Here is a 22,403-nt window from a genome sequence, read left to right as displayed (position 1 = left end):
TTGACACCATAAACAATAAAAGTTAGGAAAGTGAATCACGCCGCACCTCATTAACACGGTAATGGGGTAACTTAAGGACCAGTACGCCGCGTCCTGCCGTTATCGACCTATCGACCGAGTCACATCCACAAAGTCCCTCAGATGAGCGCGGCGGACCGGCCCAGCATTACACCAAGGGGAGATAAGAGCGGGTCGGTTAATGCCAGGCAGGCCTTACAAACGGTCCACGCGGACTTTTGGTGCTGGAAAAAGGAAGGACATTGGTGCTTCGCTTTATGCCATTCATATTATTCCTTTTAATTATGTGTGTATCGTAAAATCAAGACAAAAATACTACTACTACTACTACTAATACTACTACCATCACCATCACCACCATCACTACCAAAAGGTAACGATAATAATATACAGTTTTAAATGATGTATCGTAAAATCACGACAATCTACTACTAATACCACTACTACTACTACTACTACTACTACTACTAATAATAATAATAATAATAATAATAATAATAATAATAATAATAATAATAATAATAATAATAATAATGATAACAGTAATAAAACGTTTCCTCAAATAGGTTAATCTGGAAGCCAAATCAAGGCACAAAATACCTCACTAGACTAATTACCCTCCCCGCGGACTTGTTAATGTCTGTGGGAGGGCTGAACGCTCCGTCCTTGACATGGGAGGAGGAGGAGGAGGAGGAGGAGGAGGAGGAGGAGGAGGAGGAGGAGGAGGAGGAGGAGGAGGAGGAGGAGGAGGAGGAGGAGTAGAGGGCAACGAGGAAGACGAGGACGAGGAGGAGAAAAAGAAGGATGAGGGAGAGGGAGAGGAGAAAGATAAAAAGAACAAGGAGGAAGAGGAAGAGGAAGACGAGGAGGAGGAGGAGGAGAAGGAGGAGGAGGAGGAGGAGGAGGAGGAGTAAGAGTGATGGAAGGTCCCTGAAGACGCGGCAGATCAGAAAATGAAAGCAAATTACAGAGCATAAACTAAATTAGCGGTGATTAGAGTTACGAAGGTTCTCTCTCTCTCTCTCTCTCTCTCTCTCTCTCTCTCTCTCTCTCTCTCTCTCTCTCTCTCTCTCTCTCTCTCTCTCTCTCTCTCTAATCCAAGCAGCCTCTTCCGATTCAATGGTTCGCCCGACACACTACATCGTTTCCGTTCCCCTCTCACTCACCACTAAACAACTGATAACCTGTATTTTATGTCCAAAAGATGCAGGCTTACAATGGGCTTCCGTACCCACTTACCTGCATGTTATTCCTGTACTCCTCTTCCTCCTCCTCATTTGATCTTAAGCATTCAAAATAAATCCCTTTCTCTCCCTTCTTCATTGTCTTCCTTTGTTTTCTCTTCCCCATTTTTTTCTCCGATTCCTACGTCTGGTTTTATTTTCTGTTTTTTTCCTCCCAGTCATCTCCCTTCTTCTTCTTCCATCTTTCTTCTTATTTCTCTCTGCTTTTTCTATTTTTTGGTGGTGGTTGTGTATTTGGGTAGTTTTGTTACTGTTGGATTTACCTTCTTAAGCTCTTCTTCCTTTTTTTCTTCCTCTTTCTTAGTCCTCCTCCTCCTCCTCCCTCCCCCTCCTACCCGGTCTGGTCTGGAGATTGATCTTTTGTGACGGATGATGCTCAGGTGATGCAGAAATAACACAGAAACAGATATCCCTGAGCGGCCTATTGTTGTGTCTCGGGTCCCCTTTGTTCAGTTTTGGCAGGTCATTACAGACTCGATGGTGGTGAAAGACAAGTTTGGTAAAAATAGTCTATCTACTACATCTTTTCTGTTTTGCAGTAAGATTGTAATTAGAAGTTGTTTTTCTTTCCGTACGCTCGTGCTGTGTAAAAGAGCAAGGAGAAAGGTAATGTGCACCGTCCTGTTGTCCCTGTTTTATTGTAGACGCCTTGTGTTCCTTCCTTGTCTCCAGAAAAACGCGGGTAGTTTGCATACAACGTGGTCATTATCTCGTGTTTACCAGCAGGGATACACCTTAGCTCTTTCACTACTAATGGGGGGGAAGGGTTTTTTTTTTATTATATATATACTACTGTTGATATATTTTAATTTAGGTCTACACCACATCTGAACATTATTCTGGCTAAAAACTGCACATCTTTTATTTCCTGGGTACTTGTTAATATTTTGTAAAGTGCTTGGTGTTGTGAAGTGCTGCATGTAGTAGTGAAAGAGTTAAAAAGCGTTTTATTTGTTAAATATTCTAAGACTTTGTACAGGAAGATGTAGAGCAACGTGGAGCAAATTATTTCGCGTCCATCCGGTAGAACAGACACTCAGAGCAATGCTACGTGGAGTAATGACAACAGGCAAGAGAAAGTACTCTCCTGCTGTTCCTCGTTCTATTGATGCTTGAGATGGACGGAGGGAACGAAGGTGGACAGCAAAAGATGGTGAAAAATTGGAATCGAGAGACTGAACATGTATAAAAATTGCACCAAAAGAAATTTTTTTTCGCGCACCCGTCCATCCACTTTCTCTCTCTCTCTCTCTCTCTCTCTCTCTCTCTCTCTCTCTCTCTCTCTCTCTCTGCTACCCACACACCCACCCACTCACCTCCCCCACACACACACACTGCAGTAGATCAACACAACGACTTCATGAAAGGCACGCCCAGCACTACAGCCACCACCACCGCCACCATCACTACACGAGAAAAAAGTGAAGGTCAACAACACACAGCATGTAACTACTGGTGCGGCACAATGCTCCTCTCCTCTACTCTCCCTCACCTGACCTTCCCCTCACCCGTCCTCCCTTCCTCGCCTCCTTGCCGTAGCGAAATACCGTGAGATGTCAGCACATATATCTCACCTGGCGGAGGCAAGACTTACTTTCTCGTCATATTTTTTTTTTTTTTTTTTTGGGGGGGGGGGTGGCATCAATAAAGCAGAGGAACGTATAGCCATAGAGAGTCGAGGCGAGTCCTTTCATCGCTTAACAGACGCACATAACGTTCAACCATTTCATTCTCCAGGTCCTTTCTCCTTCCCTGGCTTCCTACGACATTGACCTTCCTTATATCAAAGTGCCTTAAGGAATTTGAGTCAGAGAGAGAGAGAGAGAGAGAGAGAGAGAGAGAGAGAGAGAGAGAGGAGGAGAGAGAGAGAGAGAGAGAGAGAGAGAGAGAGAGAGAGAGAGAGAGAGAATATGTTCCTCCTTAGACCGCCATCGTTTGCAAATAAATTCAGTGCGGGAGGTGCAGCAGTGTGTGGAAGCTCGATAATTTTGGAAAGAGCGTCCCACCAAGGGCAGTGAAGTATCTTAAAATCTGCGTTCCATGAATACAGAAAATATACCTCTGGAGGGAAGACTGCTGGCGACATGAACTACCCAGTAAACTTAGCGGCTCAAGATCATCCGCTTCTCCTCTCCACCTCCACAGGGAATGCCAGTAAATACCCTCAGATAAAACATTACAAGAGTGCTGGTCCTAAACGTTGGCCGGAGCTCGTTTGACAGGTAACGTTCGCTTGAGATAAAACAGTGTCTCGCCGCCATATTCGTGACAAACACAAGGCAGTGAGTTTTCACGAGTTATGAGAGATGAGGGGACAACACAATTACCGCTTGAATCGTCGAGTGACAGTAACATCAACATGACCTGCAGGCGATGACAGCAAGGGCGAGGCTACAGCTGTATAGAGCAAACATGTAGCACTAAAATTTCTCGGTTGAAAAACAAAAAGCCTCACTCCCATCACTCCCCGGGGCTTGCTCGGGTGCTTGCCTCTTTCCTGAATCACCCGTGAAGCGCAACGTGGAAAGGCAGGCACGGGTCACTAAACAGGCCTGAATTCAACGGTTCTGTACCAGTTCTTTCTCTTTTGTCGTTCTCTTTTTTTTTATAGCTTTTAAATATTCTCTCTCTCTCTCTCTCTCTCTCTCTCTCTCTCTCTCTCTTCTCTCTCTCTCTCTCTCTCTCCTCTCTCTCTCTCTCTCTCTCTCTCTCTCTCTCTATTCCTCCCTCTCCTCTTCCTCCTGCTTCTGCTCGCCTTTTCCCTCCTCGTCCTACTCTTCCTCCTCCTCCATGCCCTTGGTACTCACTGCGCTCCTTTTTTTCCCCTTCTCGTTCTTTATCGCCATGACAGTGAATAAGGCTATGGCATTAATCTAGAGACTAAAGTCGATAATTCACTACCACAGCCTGTCACAACAAGTAATGAAAATACACATACACACACACACACACACACACACACACACACACACACACACACACAGATACCGTAAACCACACCAATGAAAATCAACATAAACAACCACAGCTGGACACAAAGAAAATCCTCTCGCATTTACAGTCTCCCCCACTCAGTCCTCCCCCAACCATACACACGCACGACCTTATCTCCACAACAACCACCTAACCTAACCTAATAATCACGCCATAAAGGGTCGCTCGCCTACTAGTCATTCTCCAGAGACCGCCACCACCACCATCACCACCATCACCACCACGACCAAGAGGCAGCAATTCCTTTACGCACCACGACATTTCTTCGAATCACGTTAACGGGAATCTGATATTCGTTGATTTCCATTCCCCGGATACCCAATACACGCCGCTTCCTCTTACTCTTACTCTACAGGGATTATCTGGTGCGTACGTAACCCGACTTCCTCTTCCTCGCTAAGATTTTTCAAGAATCGAGGAACGAATGCGATTGTAAACGAAACAGCTTAGCGCATTCTTCCCCTCTCAAAGCTCCGTGTTTTTTTTCTTTTCCCCGAAGGTTAAGTCTAGCGGCATGTCAAGGATGGGGCTTTATGAGATCGTCAGATCCACAATGGGGCTGTTTAAGGTGTCGACCGCCACCCTATTGCCCAGATGACTCCCTTGGCCCTCCAGGAAGCCAGGGAAGGAATTGAGATGAAGATGCTCTCTCTCTCTCTCTCTCTCTCTCTCTCTCTCTCTCTCTCTCTCTCTCTCTCTCTCTCTCTCTCTCTCTCTCTCTCTCTCTCTTTGCTTTTTTATTCTCATCCTTGCTGTAAAACATTTTTCTTTATTATTCGCCTTCTTCATACAAACATCTTTTGTCCATCCATTACTTCCAAACTCACTCTCTCCATCATACACACACACACACACACACACACACACACACACACACACACACACACACACACACACACACACTCACACACACGTTCATTCATCTGCCTGCCTGCCATCACTTTAGGCAACACATGAAAGTTTGACACAGTGTCTCACCCCGCCTGCCGTCTCCCTCACTTCTCTGAACCTGCGACAAGCACACACGCCGCCAGCCAGCCGAGCACACAACACACATGAAAGCAAAATGGAAACATGTAAATAGAATATAAATAAAACAGACTGAGTTATGAATGAAATATGACTTTTTTTTCAGCAGTGTATACATGACATGATCTACAATTCATTCTCTCTCTCTCTCTCTCTCTCTCTCTCTCTCTCTCTCTCTCTCTCTCTCTCTCTCTCTCTCTCTCTCTCTCTCTCTCTCTCTCTCTCTCTCTCTCTCTCTCCTCTATTCATACACATCGAGAATGGAGTATCGAACACGCCAAAACCCTAACTTCGGTTTAGACTCGGAGTTTCCCTGACGTCTGCCGGAATGACAGGCGGCACACTGGAGACGTGCCTGGTTGACTTGCTGGTGTGTGTCAGAGGCAGAATGAGAGGCGGCCCGATGCACCCAGTCTGTACCATAGGAAAAGGAGGAGAGGAGAGGAGAGGAGAGGAGAGGAGAGGAGAGGAGAGAGAGAGAGAGAGAGAGAGAGAGAGAGAGAGAGAGAGAGAGAGAGAGAGAGAGAGAGAGAGAGAGAGAGAGAGAGAGAGAGGCAGCACTAACGTCGAAGGCTATCAAAGCATCTTCGCGTCCCTGTTTGCTGTTAATTGTAGTATTTTTTATATCTGTATCTGGCCGCTAGCTTGTATATCTTCTCTTTATCTACATTGCTTAATGTGAAAAAAATAGTAAAGAATGAGCGAGATTATATTAAAGTGAGCACCCTCTCGCGATTCTAATGAGCGAGGCAGGGGATGGAGGGTGCGGTCGATATCAAGGTCACAAGTACAGGATTAAACCGTCAACGCGCCCCTGAAGAACAGTTGGCGGGATGAGCCAGCGTGGAGAGGAACCCCTGACACACTTCCCAGCCTGGGGTTCTGTGACCTTGAGGACGGTTAATACGACGCAACGGGATATTTTTAATCTACGATGATAATGTCCCCACTTTGTGAATTAATTTCTATGAATATTCATAATTGCATCCTTACAAATTTTCTCCCTCTGCTTCGAAATCTCGTTTCAACGTATGCCGACTCTTTCGTCTTTATTTGCCGTGTTTTCATCTTTTCCTGTTGAATAAAATCGCTTCCTCCGGCAGGTGAAGATCAATACTATTCTGGCGAGATACTTGGCGTCGGGTCACCTGGATCACCTCAAGCACAAGTGGTACGGAGAGCTGCCTTGCTTCAACAGGATCTCCGCGGACTTGTACAAGCCACAGGCCCTCGAGATCAGCACGGTGGGCGGCGTGTTTCTCATGCTCACCCTCGGAATCGGGGTGGGCATCTTCCTACTGTTCCTGGAGCATCTCGTGTACCGCTATGCCCTCCCTACACTTAGGACCAAACCTAAGGAGTCCGTGTGGCGGAACAGAAACCTCATGTTCTTCAGTCAGGTGCGTCATGTCATGGACATGATGTCAGGCAATGCATAAAATCGCTTGTCCAACACCATTTTCAAGCGTTCACGAGTTTTGTCACGCTGTTTTCCCATTCTGCATGTATTATTTCTTAATGTTGTTCACATTGCTTCCATATCCCCTGTTACGCAGCATTGTTTCACTATACTTATAAAGAGAAAATGCCATGCCATCAGAAGGTATGGAACGTTACTACTTCGATCTGTCGTCTCTACAGAAACTGTACAAGTTCATCAACTGCGTCGAGTTGGTCTCGCCGCACCACTCAGCCAAGGAGCTCGCCAACAGCCTCCGCACTGGCCAGATCATGGGGCTGTTCCAGAAGTCCGTCAAGAGGGTAAGTTTTGGCGGGTGCACCTCCCTCGTCAGTGTGATACAACCGAACAGTTCGCAAGGTGGTGGCGCAGGAAGACTTTCCGGGTGGCTGCAGAACAGATGGATGATAAATCACTTGGGTCTCTTTCAGTGTTGTAGGTCATTTCATAACATTGACTACACCTGACATTCAAGGAAGACGGTATCGTGTTTGTTTATACATGAAAACTTTGAAAACCACACTCTGAGGCTTATATACACAACTGCAAAATTCAAACAAAACATTCTTAAAAACCCCCAAAAATTAAGCCAGAATAGCCACACACGAAGGAAACACATGCTTCAGATTTGAACCATTTGGAACACTGACTTCATACGATGAGCCACGCCCATTATCATCCATCATGTGCTGACGCTGCCCAGTCGGAAGAAATTAATGACTCTCAAAACTTTCAGTAATTAACTCAATCCAGTAGCTGTTATCACCTGCGTCCTGATTCTTTCTTACATTAATCTTCTTCCAAACATTCTAGAGTTTATGACGCTTCCACAGCCATGCAACGCAAGAATAAAACAATTACCCCTAAAACAAATCTTTACACTTAGGAAATCAGAAAGAAATATTTATAACTAAAATTTATAATGAAAGTTAAAGCAAAATATAATGACTTGATTATTAATGTTAGTTTCTTTGTATGAAGCAGTATTCTATTCGTAAGCAGTTCAGGTTTCTATACTGAATCAACTGTCTAACACGGCATAATTACCTTGCAGAAGGAGAACGAGCAGAGGAGGAGGAGGAAGAGTAAAGCGCAGTTCTTCGAGATGATCCAGGAAATCAGGAGGTGAGTCTTGGTGCTTATCATTGACCTCTTATCTGTTATTTTCTTTATTTCACCACGATCATCAATAAGAGGGACTACTACAACTCTACCTTCTTTATTTTTACTACTACCACAAGCACCACCACAAAAAAAATATTAACAACTTCATACTTGTCACATTCGATCCCTCGTTCTATTCATATTGATAATTTTTTCCACCAACTCTTTTCCCCGTTCTCCTATTATTTCACCTAGACATAATATCACTCTCTCCCATATAAAAATCCATCACTAAGTCACCACTATTCAGTTCACCATCACCTGATAACTGACAGCACTGCGTAATATTTAAGATTTTCTCTGTGGACAAATATTGAAGATTCACAGTACTTGCGCATGCAATTGTTTCATAGAGTTCAAATTTATTCTACTACGTTTAATATTTTGACGGTTACTTCGTGTTGCTGCAAATAACACATTAGGCATCACAATTAACATGGAAATTTCCTTCCCTTCAATCTTGTCCCATCTCTCCTCAGAGTACAAAAGGAGGAAAGAGCAGAGCAGGTCATCCCTCCGCCCACCTCAGCCACCAGTACCACGGTCACCGAGGACTCCAGGAGGGGGGAACCGACCCCGTCACACCCCCTGGAGGCCACCCCAGCTCCCCCGTCACCCTTCTCCACCACCACCACCGCCACCACCCAGGCCCCTATCACCATAGACTACCTCCCCGGGCCCAACCCCCATGAAGACTCCGAGGGCATTATAGTGGTCAACAGCTCCGTTCCCTTGGGCTTGGTGGAGGAGCTCACCAGCAAAATAGGCCACGAGGATGTGGAGATAGAGGAGGACTCAAGCTCAGGGATACTCATTCTAAAAGTCAGTGACCCCGAAGAAGCACTCGAGGCCAACACCTTTAATCAACAGTTAGAGGACACGCAGACGTACAAATTACAAGGCACAGCTGGGGAGTGCGAGATGTGTACTTGCTCGGTTCAGGAAGGCGGAGTCACACGTCGAAAAGAATCTGGGGGTTGTCTAAATTGCCTCCAGCGGCAGGACAGTGCTAGGATAGCACGGAGAGCCGCTGATGGTACCTGTTACCCATGCAATACCGTGGCCAGTACCAGGGAAAACCCCCTGGGTGCTTACCCCATCATAGTGGGGACAGCAAACGGTCTGCGTCATAGAGGCAGCGTCCCTAACCCTCCCACCAGTCATCTTCCTTCACCCTCCCTTCGCCCAGCCACCGCTCCCTCCACGGCCATACCTTCCCCTGGAATCATGCAGCAGGCAGACGTTCCAGAAATCCTGGGGCACGCCACGAGGTCCTTGGAAGATCTTGAGGCTCGGACAAGACACTCCTTAGGCGAGAAAAGCTACGAACGTGTTCGTCTGCTTCCTCTGTCGCAACAAACTGCCATCCAGTCGTCTGGGTCACTGCAGCTGGTGGCGGCCCTTTCCCCAGGTGTGTCGTGTTGTGGAATGGTTGGCGAAAATATATCATTGTTATAATGCTTGAAAAGGTTATCGTTTGTGTTTAAAACATAATGTTCTTGTTTTACATTGATCATTTTTACTAGATCAAAGAGATTAAACTTGCTGTACCACACAAAAAACTGGTAGCAGTAGTAATCTTCGGATAACATGAAAATTATTACATACATCCATTGAACTTTTCCTATTATAGATATTTGTACATAAGACTAATAATAAATAACTTTTTTTTTTCATGATAAGACCTTTTTGTAATGACTCATTAGAACAACTTTCATTAAACCATGGATCTAACATCTCTAGCTTGCCATCTTGTTCAGTGTAGGCAGGAGATTTACAGTTCTCTAAAACTCTATGAACCACATTTAATGCCACGTTTATCCCCAGGTCGAGAACGGGTCAACTCTGACCTCCTGCGTCACGTGAGCAAAGCTGACTTGTGGCAGCTGTGGCAGGACTCTGAGAAAGAACTTAGAGTTAGACTACGGCAAGCAGAGAGTCAGCGAGACGAGCTCCTCCGCCAGATGTCCAAGGCATCACACAGGGACCGTCACCCGCTGACTGAAGGCTCGAGTGAAGAGTGGGACAGTAAATCTTTGGAAGACACCATGGGAGACGCTAAGAAGCTTTATGCAGCGGTACCCCATGTGTCCAGGCGCGCTGAGGACATAGGCGACTTCCCAAGGACAGGAAGGAGGATGAGCAGAGAGCGACGACCAGATGAGACGAGACTTAAAAACACTAGGAGAGATTCTTCCACGACCCCGAGGAAGAAAAAGCGACAAAGATCTAAATCACAAGATTACCTGGAAACCAGGAAGAGTACAGAGTCACTAGAGGAGAAGAAACTTTACCCGAAAGTCGAGGAGCGGGTTATTACCCCACGCAAGCACAGCAGCAGGAGGAAAAGAGATGGAAGCCAGGACCGCAGGACAGAGTCGGAAGAAGGCCAGACTCTACCGAGACAACGACCAGTAGTCCACCGTTCATTCGAAGGTGCGATTGATAAGACTGATTTGGTGGATCCTCTGGGAGAATACTGTTCCACGCCTCTCCCACTGCTGCGCTCCCTTCACCAACAATCCAAGAGTGACAGTGAGAGGAATTACGCTTTCCTACAATCCCTAACACCGGAGCGAAGAGACGAAAGACTGCCGCACGATACCTACACTGATCACATTCACCTGAAAACATTCTGCAGAGAAATAAAGGGAAGAGGCTGTGAGAGTGACGAGCAGACAGAAGAGGACAGCCGGCTTAAAAGGTCCGATGAAGAGAGACTGTCGATAAGAAGGCGGCGAGGGTTGCATCACGGGGTCGGCGGACACGTGGAGTCTCAGACGCGGAGACCCCGGGAGAGACATCCGTCACGGGAGGCGTACGAGGTTCCGCACAGGCGTGAGTCATCGCTCCAACGAGACACTAGACAACCGCTGCACAGGAGACCGTACGAGAGAGAAGCGGCCAGGGATCACACTAGCCCCTACTCAGGAAGCCATCGGCAGCAGCAACCACCACCACCAACACAACAACAACACGGAGTCAGGAGACACACAACCTACGACAGTTCGTCTGACCCGGAGGATCCCATCTACGCAGCGGCCCAGGCCCTGGAAGCTGGGTCGACGCGGGAGGCTTTGGGAAGGAGGCAGCCCTCTCAGCACCCTTACCCACGAACCTACGAAGGAAGAAGAAGTGGAGACCGAATGGAGGATCGACGAAGCAGCGAAAGGAAAACGTTCAGGGAGACGAGGGAGCCGCCGTGAGCACACCTCGGAGTGGCCCGCCTGGCTCCTCCACTCATCTTCCTCACACACACACAACTCTCATAACAAGATCATCCTTGTTCCGTGCATCTCTACTCATCGCCAGTCATGTTACTTGTTGAGTGAAGCAGCGAATATAACGCACATTGTTTCTTACTACAGTTGTAATAACGCTCATAGTTTTCGCTCTGATGCCAACAGCAGCCATTTTTTGCAAAGCATTTACTTGTCCAGTTGTATATACGTGATGGGAATATAGTGCGCTTAATTTGAATCACTTTGGTTTCGTGCTATCTAGGCGGCATTGTTCGTGGTGACTGATATAACATGCCTTTACTATGCATTGTCGAAGTTCGTTGACAGCTTTGTGAACAATTCCTTCTAACCAATTACATTATTATTATTATTATTATTATTATTATTATTATTATTATTATTATTATTATTATCATTATCATTATATTATTACAATATGGCGGTGGAGCCTTTCCCTCCCCGCCTGCCACTCCTGCTCCTGGGGTGAATCAGAGTCTTTATTTAGCAACGTTCTAGAAAGTCCTTTGCTGCGGGAGCTACACAGGCTGTCTGGGTTTGTTACGTCGGTCTGCGCGGCGGCCCACCCTCTTTCCCTGCGCCCCGCCAGCCGACTTTAGTTAGACTTTTAAGCATCATGGAGTTAGCATGTTCTTTTTCCTTCGTTGCTGATGCGTAACTTTTTTCGAGCAGGAGGAACGTGGTCGTGTGCAAGGTCAGGCCTTAAACAAAAAGAAACAAAGAAATGTGTCGGTAATTCATAACTCGCCTCAAGCACTCAGTCGTGGGAGCGTGAGCGTGGGAGTGCTGGTGGTGGTTGGTACGGGTGTTCCCCTGACAATGGTAGTGAGTCTCCAAGATATCTTTTTATCTCATACTTTTAAGATAATCATAATCAAATATTGTACATAAAAAAAAAATTTAAAAAACAGTATTTTGCTCTACGTATTTGTCAAACGAGGGACAATAAGGTCACTTGTAAAGCAGACAGCCTTCAAAAGCTTCCTATTGATCTGTACTTCCTGGACTGTTTGAAAGCAGTACTGGACGGGGCCTTCCGTGTCCCTCGCCTACCGCCGCTATCGCCGGGTTGACCCTCCACCCTCCACACCCACCTGCTGACCACACGGAAGCGGCAACAATAAGGTTATTGAAAAAAAAAATGTTAATTATATCAAATCAAAATCCTGTCCAGATATACAATTCATTAAAGGGAATCAAGAGGCTATGAACCTTCCCCTCACAGACTGTCACTTGTTTCATATCGAGTCTGACGAGCCAGCGCTGGACACACGAGGCCGCTGAGGGTCTGCATCACAACATCGCGGTGTGACGTCACTGTTAAACTCACTTAAAAAAAAAAGAATGCCGTATTGTGTCATTTAAATGGAAGCTCCTGAAGGAAATTCTAACAAAGTTGGTGTTACGTTTGAACTACGGGTAAGCTGCAGGTGAATATGAAACTTAGCAATCTGTCTAACTGCCAAGGCGTCATGGAAGGTTGCAGGCGCTGTAGGACATTGCTCTGTACGTCGGCCACTGAGGGAAGGCTCCAATTTTTCATGAACTGTGTGAAAACAACGGACGAATCGGATGCATTTTGTAGGTTTTCACTTCTTCCACTCCCTCCCTCCATTCCTCTTGTTTACACCTTCCACCTCTCATATTTTACATCCTCTATCTCTCCTAATCTTTCTCTCCACTTCTCCCATCCTCCTAATTCTCCATCCCTCCAGTCTCCATCTCTCGCCATTCTCCTCCCCTCTACTTCTGCTGCTCTCTTTTCCACCTCACCTCTACCATCTTCCTCATCTCCACATCAATTCCATTCCTCCATTCACTTCTCCTTAATCGATGTTCTTCAGGCTCGATTGAAGGGAAAATCATATATATATATACCTTCCTTACCCAGCGCATACCATTTCAGCCTCACTCTTTTTCCTTCATGCCACGATACATTACGTTCCAGGCACTCTTCACACTCACTACTCACGTATTTCTTAGGTGGTTAACTAACTAGTACGTGTTCCTTACCTATACCAACATTCACGTTTCAGTCCTTGTCATCTATATTATTTTTCTTTCACGCTTTTTATGGTTTTTCTCCTTCTCCTGCCTCTCTGTGTTACCTGATTCATCCCTGCATCCAATTCTTCCCCCTCTTTCGTCCGCTGTCATTCTCCGACTGCTCAAGGGCGCGGTGGTGCAAGCTGAAGGAGTCGTCAGGACACACTAAGTTGTTCTGACGTCCCCACCCTCGGCTGGCATTCACTCTTAGTGGCCGACAAGGAAAGGAAATATTTAAAGGGAACTGTGGCTTGAAATAATAATGTAAATTTAAAACATACAATCGCCTGATATATTAAGTCATTTTGTTCTGATCGAGTGTCATGTGGGCGGCGCAGGAACAAAGCAGGACTCAGAAATGGACCAGTTACCGTACATTTTATTTATTTATTTATTTTTTTTTTTCGTCGTAACCTTGTGTAAACTTTCGGCCATTTTCGTGACGAAGAAACATGTTATCGTAACTATGTAGTGTTATCAAAAATATATAAGTTAAAAACTCATCCAACGTGACAAGGGTGGTGTAAGTGTCTCTTTCGGTTAACTTGTTTGTGAAATCAAAAACCTTGGTGCGGTACTCGGGCGCCCCAGCCACCCAGTCTGCGCCGCTCCCGGGGCGAGGCGACAACCTGCTCTGCGAAACTTGATCCTCTCGAAACCTTTCTCTACACAGCATAATTTGTATGATTCTACAAATAAATATACTTACATACACATTATTAGAATAGGTTTTTGATAAAGCTTGTAGTACCGTACCTAAATACTATGCGAGTGAACTACGTCTTTTATAGCTGAAACGAACGGAAAAATTGAATGATCTTGGTCATCCACCGTGGTGAACAGTTTCCTACGCTCCGGGTCTTGCCTCTCCCAGTCGGACTTCTTCACGAGATAATCAAAATGCAGTGAATACCCTGACTGAGAATCAATATTTTTGGTGCATACTCTACTTGCCTTCACAAACATTCCCTTCCCAGCCCCGTGATGTGCCAGCCTGCCCGCCAACCAAACTAACATTACACGCGTGCCTGCAGGAAATACAAATCACACAGAAAAGACATGAAAATTATGCAGATGAACGAAACACGAAATCCTTATCGCTAATAAGTAAACGACAAAACGGATAATTCACCCTCATTTACTCCACACCAAATGGCAAACAGGTGATTAATCAAGCAGGCATTCGCTATATTGGGTCATCGGAAAAAACTATAAAAGAAAAATTCTCCCTGAATAGTGAATATAGTTCCCAAAGACCCAAACCAAGTGTCTGTCCATCACGCGAGGTGCGAACAGTGACAGGGAGTTCCTGGGTCCAGCTCAGTGGGACAAACCTAGAAATTCACAACCCTGTGTCCTCTCTCACACGCCGGGGTGGGGCTGGATCATGTGTGGCCTGTCCTTGTTAGTCGCGCTGTCGTAATAGGCAGCACCGTACTGGTTTTCCTTATTTTGGACTTTCAAAACAACCTAACAAAACATGAATGTGAAATAAAAAGCGGATGACCAAAAAATTTTGTTGTAGAACTATACAACGTTTGAGTGCAGCTACTATATTTAGAATTTTTAACCAGTGTTATTTCCACTCCACTACCTGAGCGGAGTGAATCCAAAACAAGCAACAATAGTGACGCAGGAGTCCTGAAGCGGCTCCTCCCTGGCTCCTGCAGCCGCCCCTCCACCACGCTAATCATGCCCACTGGGAGCCTAGAGCCTGGCTGTCCCTGCAGCATTAGTGAAGTTACTAACTCTCCTATCTAGCATGTTTTAGTTTGTCCTGTTTTGATACACTTGAATACACACTGCTTTGGGTCTCTGTGGCAGGGAGGAGGATCACAAGATGAGTGCGAGAGGCAGCGTCTCCTGCCGGGCGTTGGTGATGCCGGGACTCGCCACAAGGCCACGGTACCGGAGCGGATTGTTTGTAGAGAAGCGGATTCTCTCTCAGCCCTCAAGGAGCAGACGAGCTGGCAAGTCAGGACGCAGGAGTCTGCAATGCCTCCCAAGTCCTTAGAGCGCGTGTGCAAGTGATCCACGACGAGTCACGAAGCTGAAACTTAACAAATGCAAGTCTCCTTCCACCGCAAGTCCTGAAACGATTTTCCTCACAAATATTTTGAAGCTCGAGGCAGCTTCTGTTTATCGTTTGTAGGGGACGAGTTTGTATACTACGCGAAAAAGGAGAAAATGTCCTTTTTATATTACCAGGGGCGTTAATGGTGTTCCTTTTTGCTAATGCCAATCAATATTAGGCCTTTGATAAGAGGCCCAGCGGCCTCCGGCACACCCGCGCGGAAGGTATTAGGCTCATTCTTCTGTGTCCGCTGCAACGCTTTATAGAGTCTTAGTAGTTAACTATAGATATAAAGAAAACTATATATCGACTTGTCTTGAAAATGGAAGGAAATTAACTCAGTCTCATACAGTTAGGTTGTTTATTGTTGATGTACATAACATACATGGTTATTTCGCAAACAAATAAAGTTTCATGACGAACTGGAAAATCTAATCATTCACCCATCCCCTTCCCTTCCCTCACCTCTACTTCCCTGAAACACTCCCAAAACACTCCACGCGATGCAACCAATAAACAAACACATCAGGATAAGAAACGGAACGCATACAGCAAAATGCAACACAATCATCACAACCACAAAACCACTGACCCAGGACGTGGACCCAACCTCCGGTACAACACCGCAACACTCTACGGTGGTACTCTACCCCACTACACGCGCCGCCCCGCTCTCCCTTCCGTCCCCCCAGCCTCCCTTCTACTTGGGTGGGCCTCATTTTTCACTCGGCCCAGGAAGGTGCTGACAGTTCACACCTATAATTGGCCAAACCCTATCATTACCAATTTCATTCTCGCACCTTTCCTTTCTACTAAACAAACGGTGGGCGGGGCAACGCGGTGGGGTGCCTGCTCGCGAACAATAATCGCCCCTATGGACGGTTCGTAGAGGCCAGAATCCCTTACTGTCGTGAAGGTGGGCAAGCAATTATGACCCATAACGGATGGTCTTAGGGGTCATTGTTGTCTGCCTTCCCACGTACCCTCGGGCACTACCTCTGTTACCTGGGACCCACGCCGGGCTGCCTTGCCTACCTGCCCGGCCAGCTCCCTGCCCTCCCTCACCACACGCCGAGTCATCTTGAGCTACACCTGCATGCTCCTCAAGGTAAGAGAGAAGTGTATTGAGCTTTACTGATAAAGACAATCGAATGAAGTGATTATGGCGTATTGATGTTCAAGAATTTCCACTCTGACACGCTTTAAAGTTGTGTGAGAGGCATGCCAATGTGAAGAGTATTAAGATCCAGTTTTTTTTTTGTTTACTTGTTATTTTAGAAGTGGTGTTTGCCATGAATGGGACTTCAACTAATGATTGTTACTTAAAACTTATCACTATTGCTACACGTTGTCGAATCCTTAATGACAAAACTTACTTGGAGTCAATTGCGATTTTTAGTATCTAAAGTTCTTACAGTAACTTTTCACAATAACATTAAGGCCATATCGCTAATCATAGAGGCTGAGACTTATAAATTAGTAATAGGTATTAAATAATTAGGTTATCATATATTTATCAAAACTTGTATTTTCTAGTCTATCCGAGACCCATATAATAAAAACACTAAATAAAGAAATAACTGATAAACTAAGGAAACAGTGAAAATGCAAAAAAAACCTGCTTATATATATATATATATATATATATATATATATATATATATATATATATATATATATATATATATATATATATATATATATATATATATATATATATATATATATATATATATATATATATATATATAAGGCAAGCAACCATAAGATATCAAGTGCATATATATATATATATATATATATATATATATATATATATATATATATATATATATATATATATATATATATATATATATATATATATATATATATATATATATATATATATATATATATATATATAAGGCAAGCAACCATAAGATATCAAGTGCATGTCTACTATAAGAACATGAGCAGCAAATAGATAAGCAAATACAGTACTGAACCTTTACATAATAACAATCGTGAGTAAAAGAGAGAAAGAAAATACGTGACTTTAGATACAATACCAAGCGAAGAAAATTATGGTCATGAACAACATGTAAACAAAATGAGTAAAACTGACATACGCAAGTTCAATTCACAAAGGAAACACAGGGAAAGAAAAGGCAGCTTCATTCACCAAACTTTTTTTTTTTTTCCCGCCAACCACTACCACTCCCAGACAGCAGCCGCGACACTGCCTCTGCATCACAGGCACTTGGGATCTGCGCATTTGCATAACTTCCCACACACAAACATTTCTTCCTCCTCAAAGTTGGACCAAATTTACTCGCACTCATAATTCGTTCCATGGAAGCCACGCATGGCTCAACTCCGCGTTCCGCTCCACCAAACATTTCATTTCATTTTTTTATTTTATTTTTTTTATTGTGGGGGCGGTGTTTTGCAGTTTTTTGTCCTCGCGCACCATTTAATGGTGCTAAGAAGTGTGTAATTACCTTAATTAAGATCTTTCCACGTTTAGCAGTAGTGAACAGAAAAGGGAGCTTCCCACTGCAAGTGAGCCACGCCTAGACGCGGACTCCCGTCACGAATTCCTCTAATGCTCTGAGCCAGGAATGCAATAAGGCAATGGTGTCTAGCGGAGGGGAAAATTTCCTTCAGGAGAGAAATATCGGTAAGTCGAGGGAAACTAAACTTACTGGATTTTCTTTCATAATTCACGCTAACGTTTACCCTACTTTTTCTTAATATACACTAGAAAAACACTAAAATAATTTCATCGCATCAAAATATGGCAGAAGATTGTATGATGTATCCTTGTTTATATATGATAACAGGTCATTCTAGTTAAGCAGCAACATGTCAGAAAACAAGGAACAACTAATTTTCTACGATGATACGTTTAAGAGGTTTTTTTTTTTTATTGATTTTTTTTCTCAGACTGTTATTTACTTCCCGATCAAGCCACATAACAACACCTTCATATAGCTTCACACACTTAGTAATTTTACCGCCTTCACTACTAACGAATGAAGTACATGTATACGCAATAATATTTATGTATGTACTGCCGTAACTTTTAAAGATGAGATAAAAACTTTTGATGCATCATCTTGAGAATCTACCTTTAATTAATCAATCAATTAATTCTTATTCAGTATTGTGTAGTTCAATATCTTTTATTGTACAAGGCTTCGACAGCTTCGTTTTATCTAGTATGTTAATTTACCGTTGTCTCCCTTACAATACGAAAGAAAATGGTACCTTCAAAGAAAATGTAAATTTATTTAAGGGAAACTTAGTAATGTGTATGGATTTCCAAGTGATTCGTGTCATCATCATTGTCATTACCATAACCAAAATCACAATCATCATCATCATCACTAACTTCTATGATTCTTCCTGCATTACAAAACCCTTCCCCATCCCTTCCCAGTCGTCTTTCAGCGTTCCGTTTATTCCAAGCCATCTCGATAAACTACATGTTTATAATTCCGGTTACTCCCCTTCCTTCTACTTATCTCATATGCTTCCTCCTCCTCACTTACTGCTCACTCCTGTTCATAAATCTGTTACAATCTCTGGATCATTCGTGATTCGTTTCTGGTTCCCTAATTATTATTTATTTATTAATTTATTTATTTATATTTTTTCACCTCTTTTAGAGAAAGTCGCATGAATGAAATGGAGTTTCCATATAGAATTTAATTTGTTTGTCGAATATATGTAGATTAAAGCTTTGATGTAGTAGTGGTGAAATCAGGAATACACACACACACACACACAGAGAGAGAGAGAGAGAGAGAGAGAGAGAGAGAGAGAGAGAGAGAGAGAGAGAGAGAGAGAGAGAGAGAGAGAGAATGCATACAGACTTCAACGACAGTTACAATACACGATTTTTAGTTTGCGAATAGGAATTATAAGATAACGTTGTTCACTCATGACACAAGCAATTACTGATCTCTCTCTCTCTCTCTCTCTCTCTCTCTCTCTCTCTCTCTCTCTCTCTCTCTCTCTCTCTCTCTCTCTCTCTCTGTGTGTGTGTGTGTGTGTGTGTATAGAACATAAGGCTTTATATTTGAAAATCAAACTCTCTTCCGACCAGGAAACTCCATTTCACTTAACGCTCTCTCTCTCTCTCTCTCTCTCTCTCTCTCTCTCTCTCTCTCTCTCTCTCTCTCTCTCTCTCTCTCTCTCTCTCTCCCAAAAAATAAACAGATGAATAAATAAGGCTGAATATAAAGATAAATAAAATGAGAGTGAAGTAGAAACACACAAAGGTTACAATACAATTATAACAAAAAATCATACAAGAAATAACAATGCATAATAAGAAAGTGGCAAGTAAGGAGAGAGAAAAAAATAGAAAATGGAAAACTTGGGAATGTGGAAGAGCATGGTGTACTTTTTTATTTTCTCTTTTCCCGAATTTTCCCACTCGCCTCCATATTACGCAAGTGGAGGCGTTTGCATCTTTCGTTATTAAAACAAAAGCAAAATATTGAAGAGGCAGGGTGAGATGAAGTAGGGAAGGATGAAATAAAGTGATTGCAGAAGTAAGAAAGGCTAAATAAGGCAGAGAGAGAGAGAGAGAGAGAGAGAGAGAGAGAGAGAGAGAGAGAGAGAGAGAGAGAGAGAGAGAGAGAGATTAAGTTGAAAGTACATCGGAAATTGTTATATCTGACCGTTATTAATACGTCACGCTTCCTAACGAGCTCTCTTTCAACAGGCTTCGTTAATTAGCAACGCAGCAGCGCTCCTCTGTTCCTGGTAACACTACGTGCACGATTCATTCAGAACAGTGAGAGAGGAATGAATGCAAAATTATTACACACACACACACACACACACACACACACACACACACACACACACACAGACGCATACACAGACACACACATAAGGTCTAAATTTATACAAAGTCACCGAGAGCATCAGCCGCTGCTCATTAAATAGACATCCTCTATTACAGACCTTTCACTCAGCACCGGTGGATGGAGTTACGACATGTAGCGTTATCGGGGAGAAAGAATGAGTGAGACTTGGAGGATTAGAACATAAATACATAAGGGAAATTGCAAGAAGGTAATGAGGCGGATGTGTGTCACTTGCACAGTTATTCTTTATTCAATACACAAAAAACTGGCACGAGTTTTCTCTGATAAAAGTAAATTTTTCATACTTTACTTCAACATTCCAAGCTTCCCTCTCCAATTATTTTATTAGACAATAGGAAATTAACTATATGGCTCCAGTTATTGTGTGTTTTGATAGCTACGCAATGACAATAGAGCATCCGCACCAAAAATTGATGTCCACCAACAACTGTGCGCTCTCCTCCCCCCCCCCACCAAAAAAAAGCATCACCAATTGTACATTATATGCCGCAAGAGTGTTCGATTACAATTAATCAATAAAAAAAAAAGTAAAAAAAAAAACTGTACCGAGGATGCGCATCTATAATAGAAATGTATCGGATATTCTAAAAAAATAAATAAATAAATAACTTCATAATTATACACTATTGGTTGTTGGGGTCTAAAACGACTTATATTCACGTCCCACTTCTTGAAAATACACAAGTTGCACCTGTGGCTGCAAGTCGCCTTTCACAATTTTGAATACAAAGTCGCCTTTCACAATTTTAAATATACAATCTAAATAAAAAGTTTAAAAAAAAAAAATAATAATCCGCATCACACGTCCGCATCCACATTTTTCCCCTCATCTTCATACGCATCATCAATTATAAAAAGTTGATATCCGCATCCACTTTCGTGCATTCGTATCCAGTAAAGCCATAGAAACTGCTCAACAACAACAGAACCCTAACTGCGTATCTCACAATCACCTTGTTAATACTGCGCATCAGTAGTACATCCACAACTGAACATTATTACTCATCCTACACTTCCCGCACCACCAATCTAATATGCGCACCAACACCTGTATACCAAATACATAGCTCACATGCTAACCAACTGCGCATTAGAATCGAGCCATACTAACTGGTCATCCCACACTCGAGTATCATAAAACCAAGAACTGGACATCACTATGAATTTAGTCCATCAAATGTGCACCCGGGGTGTAAGTGCAAGGAAAGTGAATGCAGAGAGAGAGAGAGAGAGAGAGAGAGAGAGAGAGAGTGGGGGGAGGGGGGTAGTAGTTGAGTAGTTTGGTGCCTCGCATAGAGTAAATAAAAGAAGTGTCGAAATGCGTAACTCGTGTAAAGCGCTACAGAAAAAAAAGAAATAAGGGACCAAGAAAAGTCCTGGGAAAGTAAAAATATTGGCACGGTGTGAGGATGGAGAGGCAGGCAGGTTGTGAGTTGTGAATTAGAGATGAGGTTACTGAAAGTTTGTATATTCTACGAAAAAAAAAAAAAGAGAAAATTATGGCCATTAACAATAGAAGTAAAAAATGTGGAGCAGGTGGTTGGGAGTGAGTTGAGAGGGGAGGCTGTGGAGGGGACAGGTGAGAGTAGGTGTGTAGGGAAAAGAACCTAACTAAAGGAAAGATAAGTCAGGAAAACTTTTTTAACCCGGCAAAAAATAAGGTAATTGTCTAGAGTCCTTACCGGGCCTTATTACTGGTCTATTCACTTCAATTCTTTTACACATACCTTCACATGCACCTAAAACATCATTTTAAAGTGGGGGACAAATGCCCCCTTCCCTCTAGTCCAGCAAAATTGGGGACATGTGGGAAGGCGGGGTTTTTGGGTGGGGGAGACATAAATCAGCGAGCGATTTTCGGCCTTTCCACTGCCCCTGTAGGTTAGGTTAGGTTAGGTTAGGTTAGGTTAGGTTAGGTTACGGTATTGGATACGTTTTAACTATATAGAAAGATCCATACTTGGTGTTGAATGGTGTTTTTAAAAAAGTAAACATAGAATCAATCATCTATTGGTTTTGGATGAGGTGTTTGTGAGCGAGTGATGCTGCACTGGACCTGAAGCTCCTAACCTAACAAACATAACCTAACCTAACCTAACCTAACCTACAGGGGCAGTGGAAAGGCCGAAAATCGCTCGCTGATTTATGTCTCCCCCACCCAAAAACCCCGCCTTCCCACATGTCCCCAATTTTGCTGGACTAGAGGGAAGGGGGCATTTGTCCCCCACT

The 22,403-nt window shown here is 43.7% G+C and overlaps 1 protein-coding gene across 1 annotated transcript in view; it reads left to right on the top strand.

Annotated features, from left to right (window-relative positions):
* LOC135099943 (uncharacterized) overlaps positions 1 to 15,718 on the top strand; it is a 156,415-nt gene extending 140,697 nt beyond the window's left edge. The window contains exons 9-13 of the mRNA XM_064002677.1: positions 6,389 to 6,685; positions 6,927 to 7,046; positions 7,799 to 7,869; positions 8,388 to 9,319; positions 9,736 to 15,718. Coding sequence (XP_063858747.1) covers positions 6,389 to 6,685; positions 6,927 to 7,046; positions 7,799 to 7,869; positions 8,388 to 9,319; positions 9,736 to 11,114 — 2,799 coding nt within the window. The 3' untranslated portion in view covers positions 11,115 to 15,718. The remainder of the gene's footprint in view (positions 1 to 6,388; positions 6,686 to 6,926; positions 7,047 to 7,798; positions 7,870 to 8,387; positions 9,320 to 9,735) is intronic.
* The last annotated feature ends 6,685 nt before the right edge of the window (positions 15,719 to 22,403 follow it).

The sequence above is a fragment of the Scylla paramamosain genome, chromosome 4 (assembly GCF_035594125.1).
Source record: "Scylla paramamosain isolate STU-SP2022 chromosome 4, ASM3559412v1, whole genome shotgun sequence".
In the NCBI taxonomy this organism is placed as follows: domain Eukaryota; kingdom Metazoa; phylum Arthropoda; class Malacostraca; order Decapoda; family Portunidae; genus Scylla; species Scylla paramamosain.
This window is presented reverse-complemented; position numbering and strand designations above follow the sequence as displayed.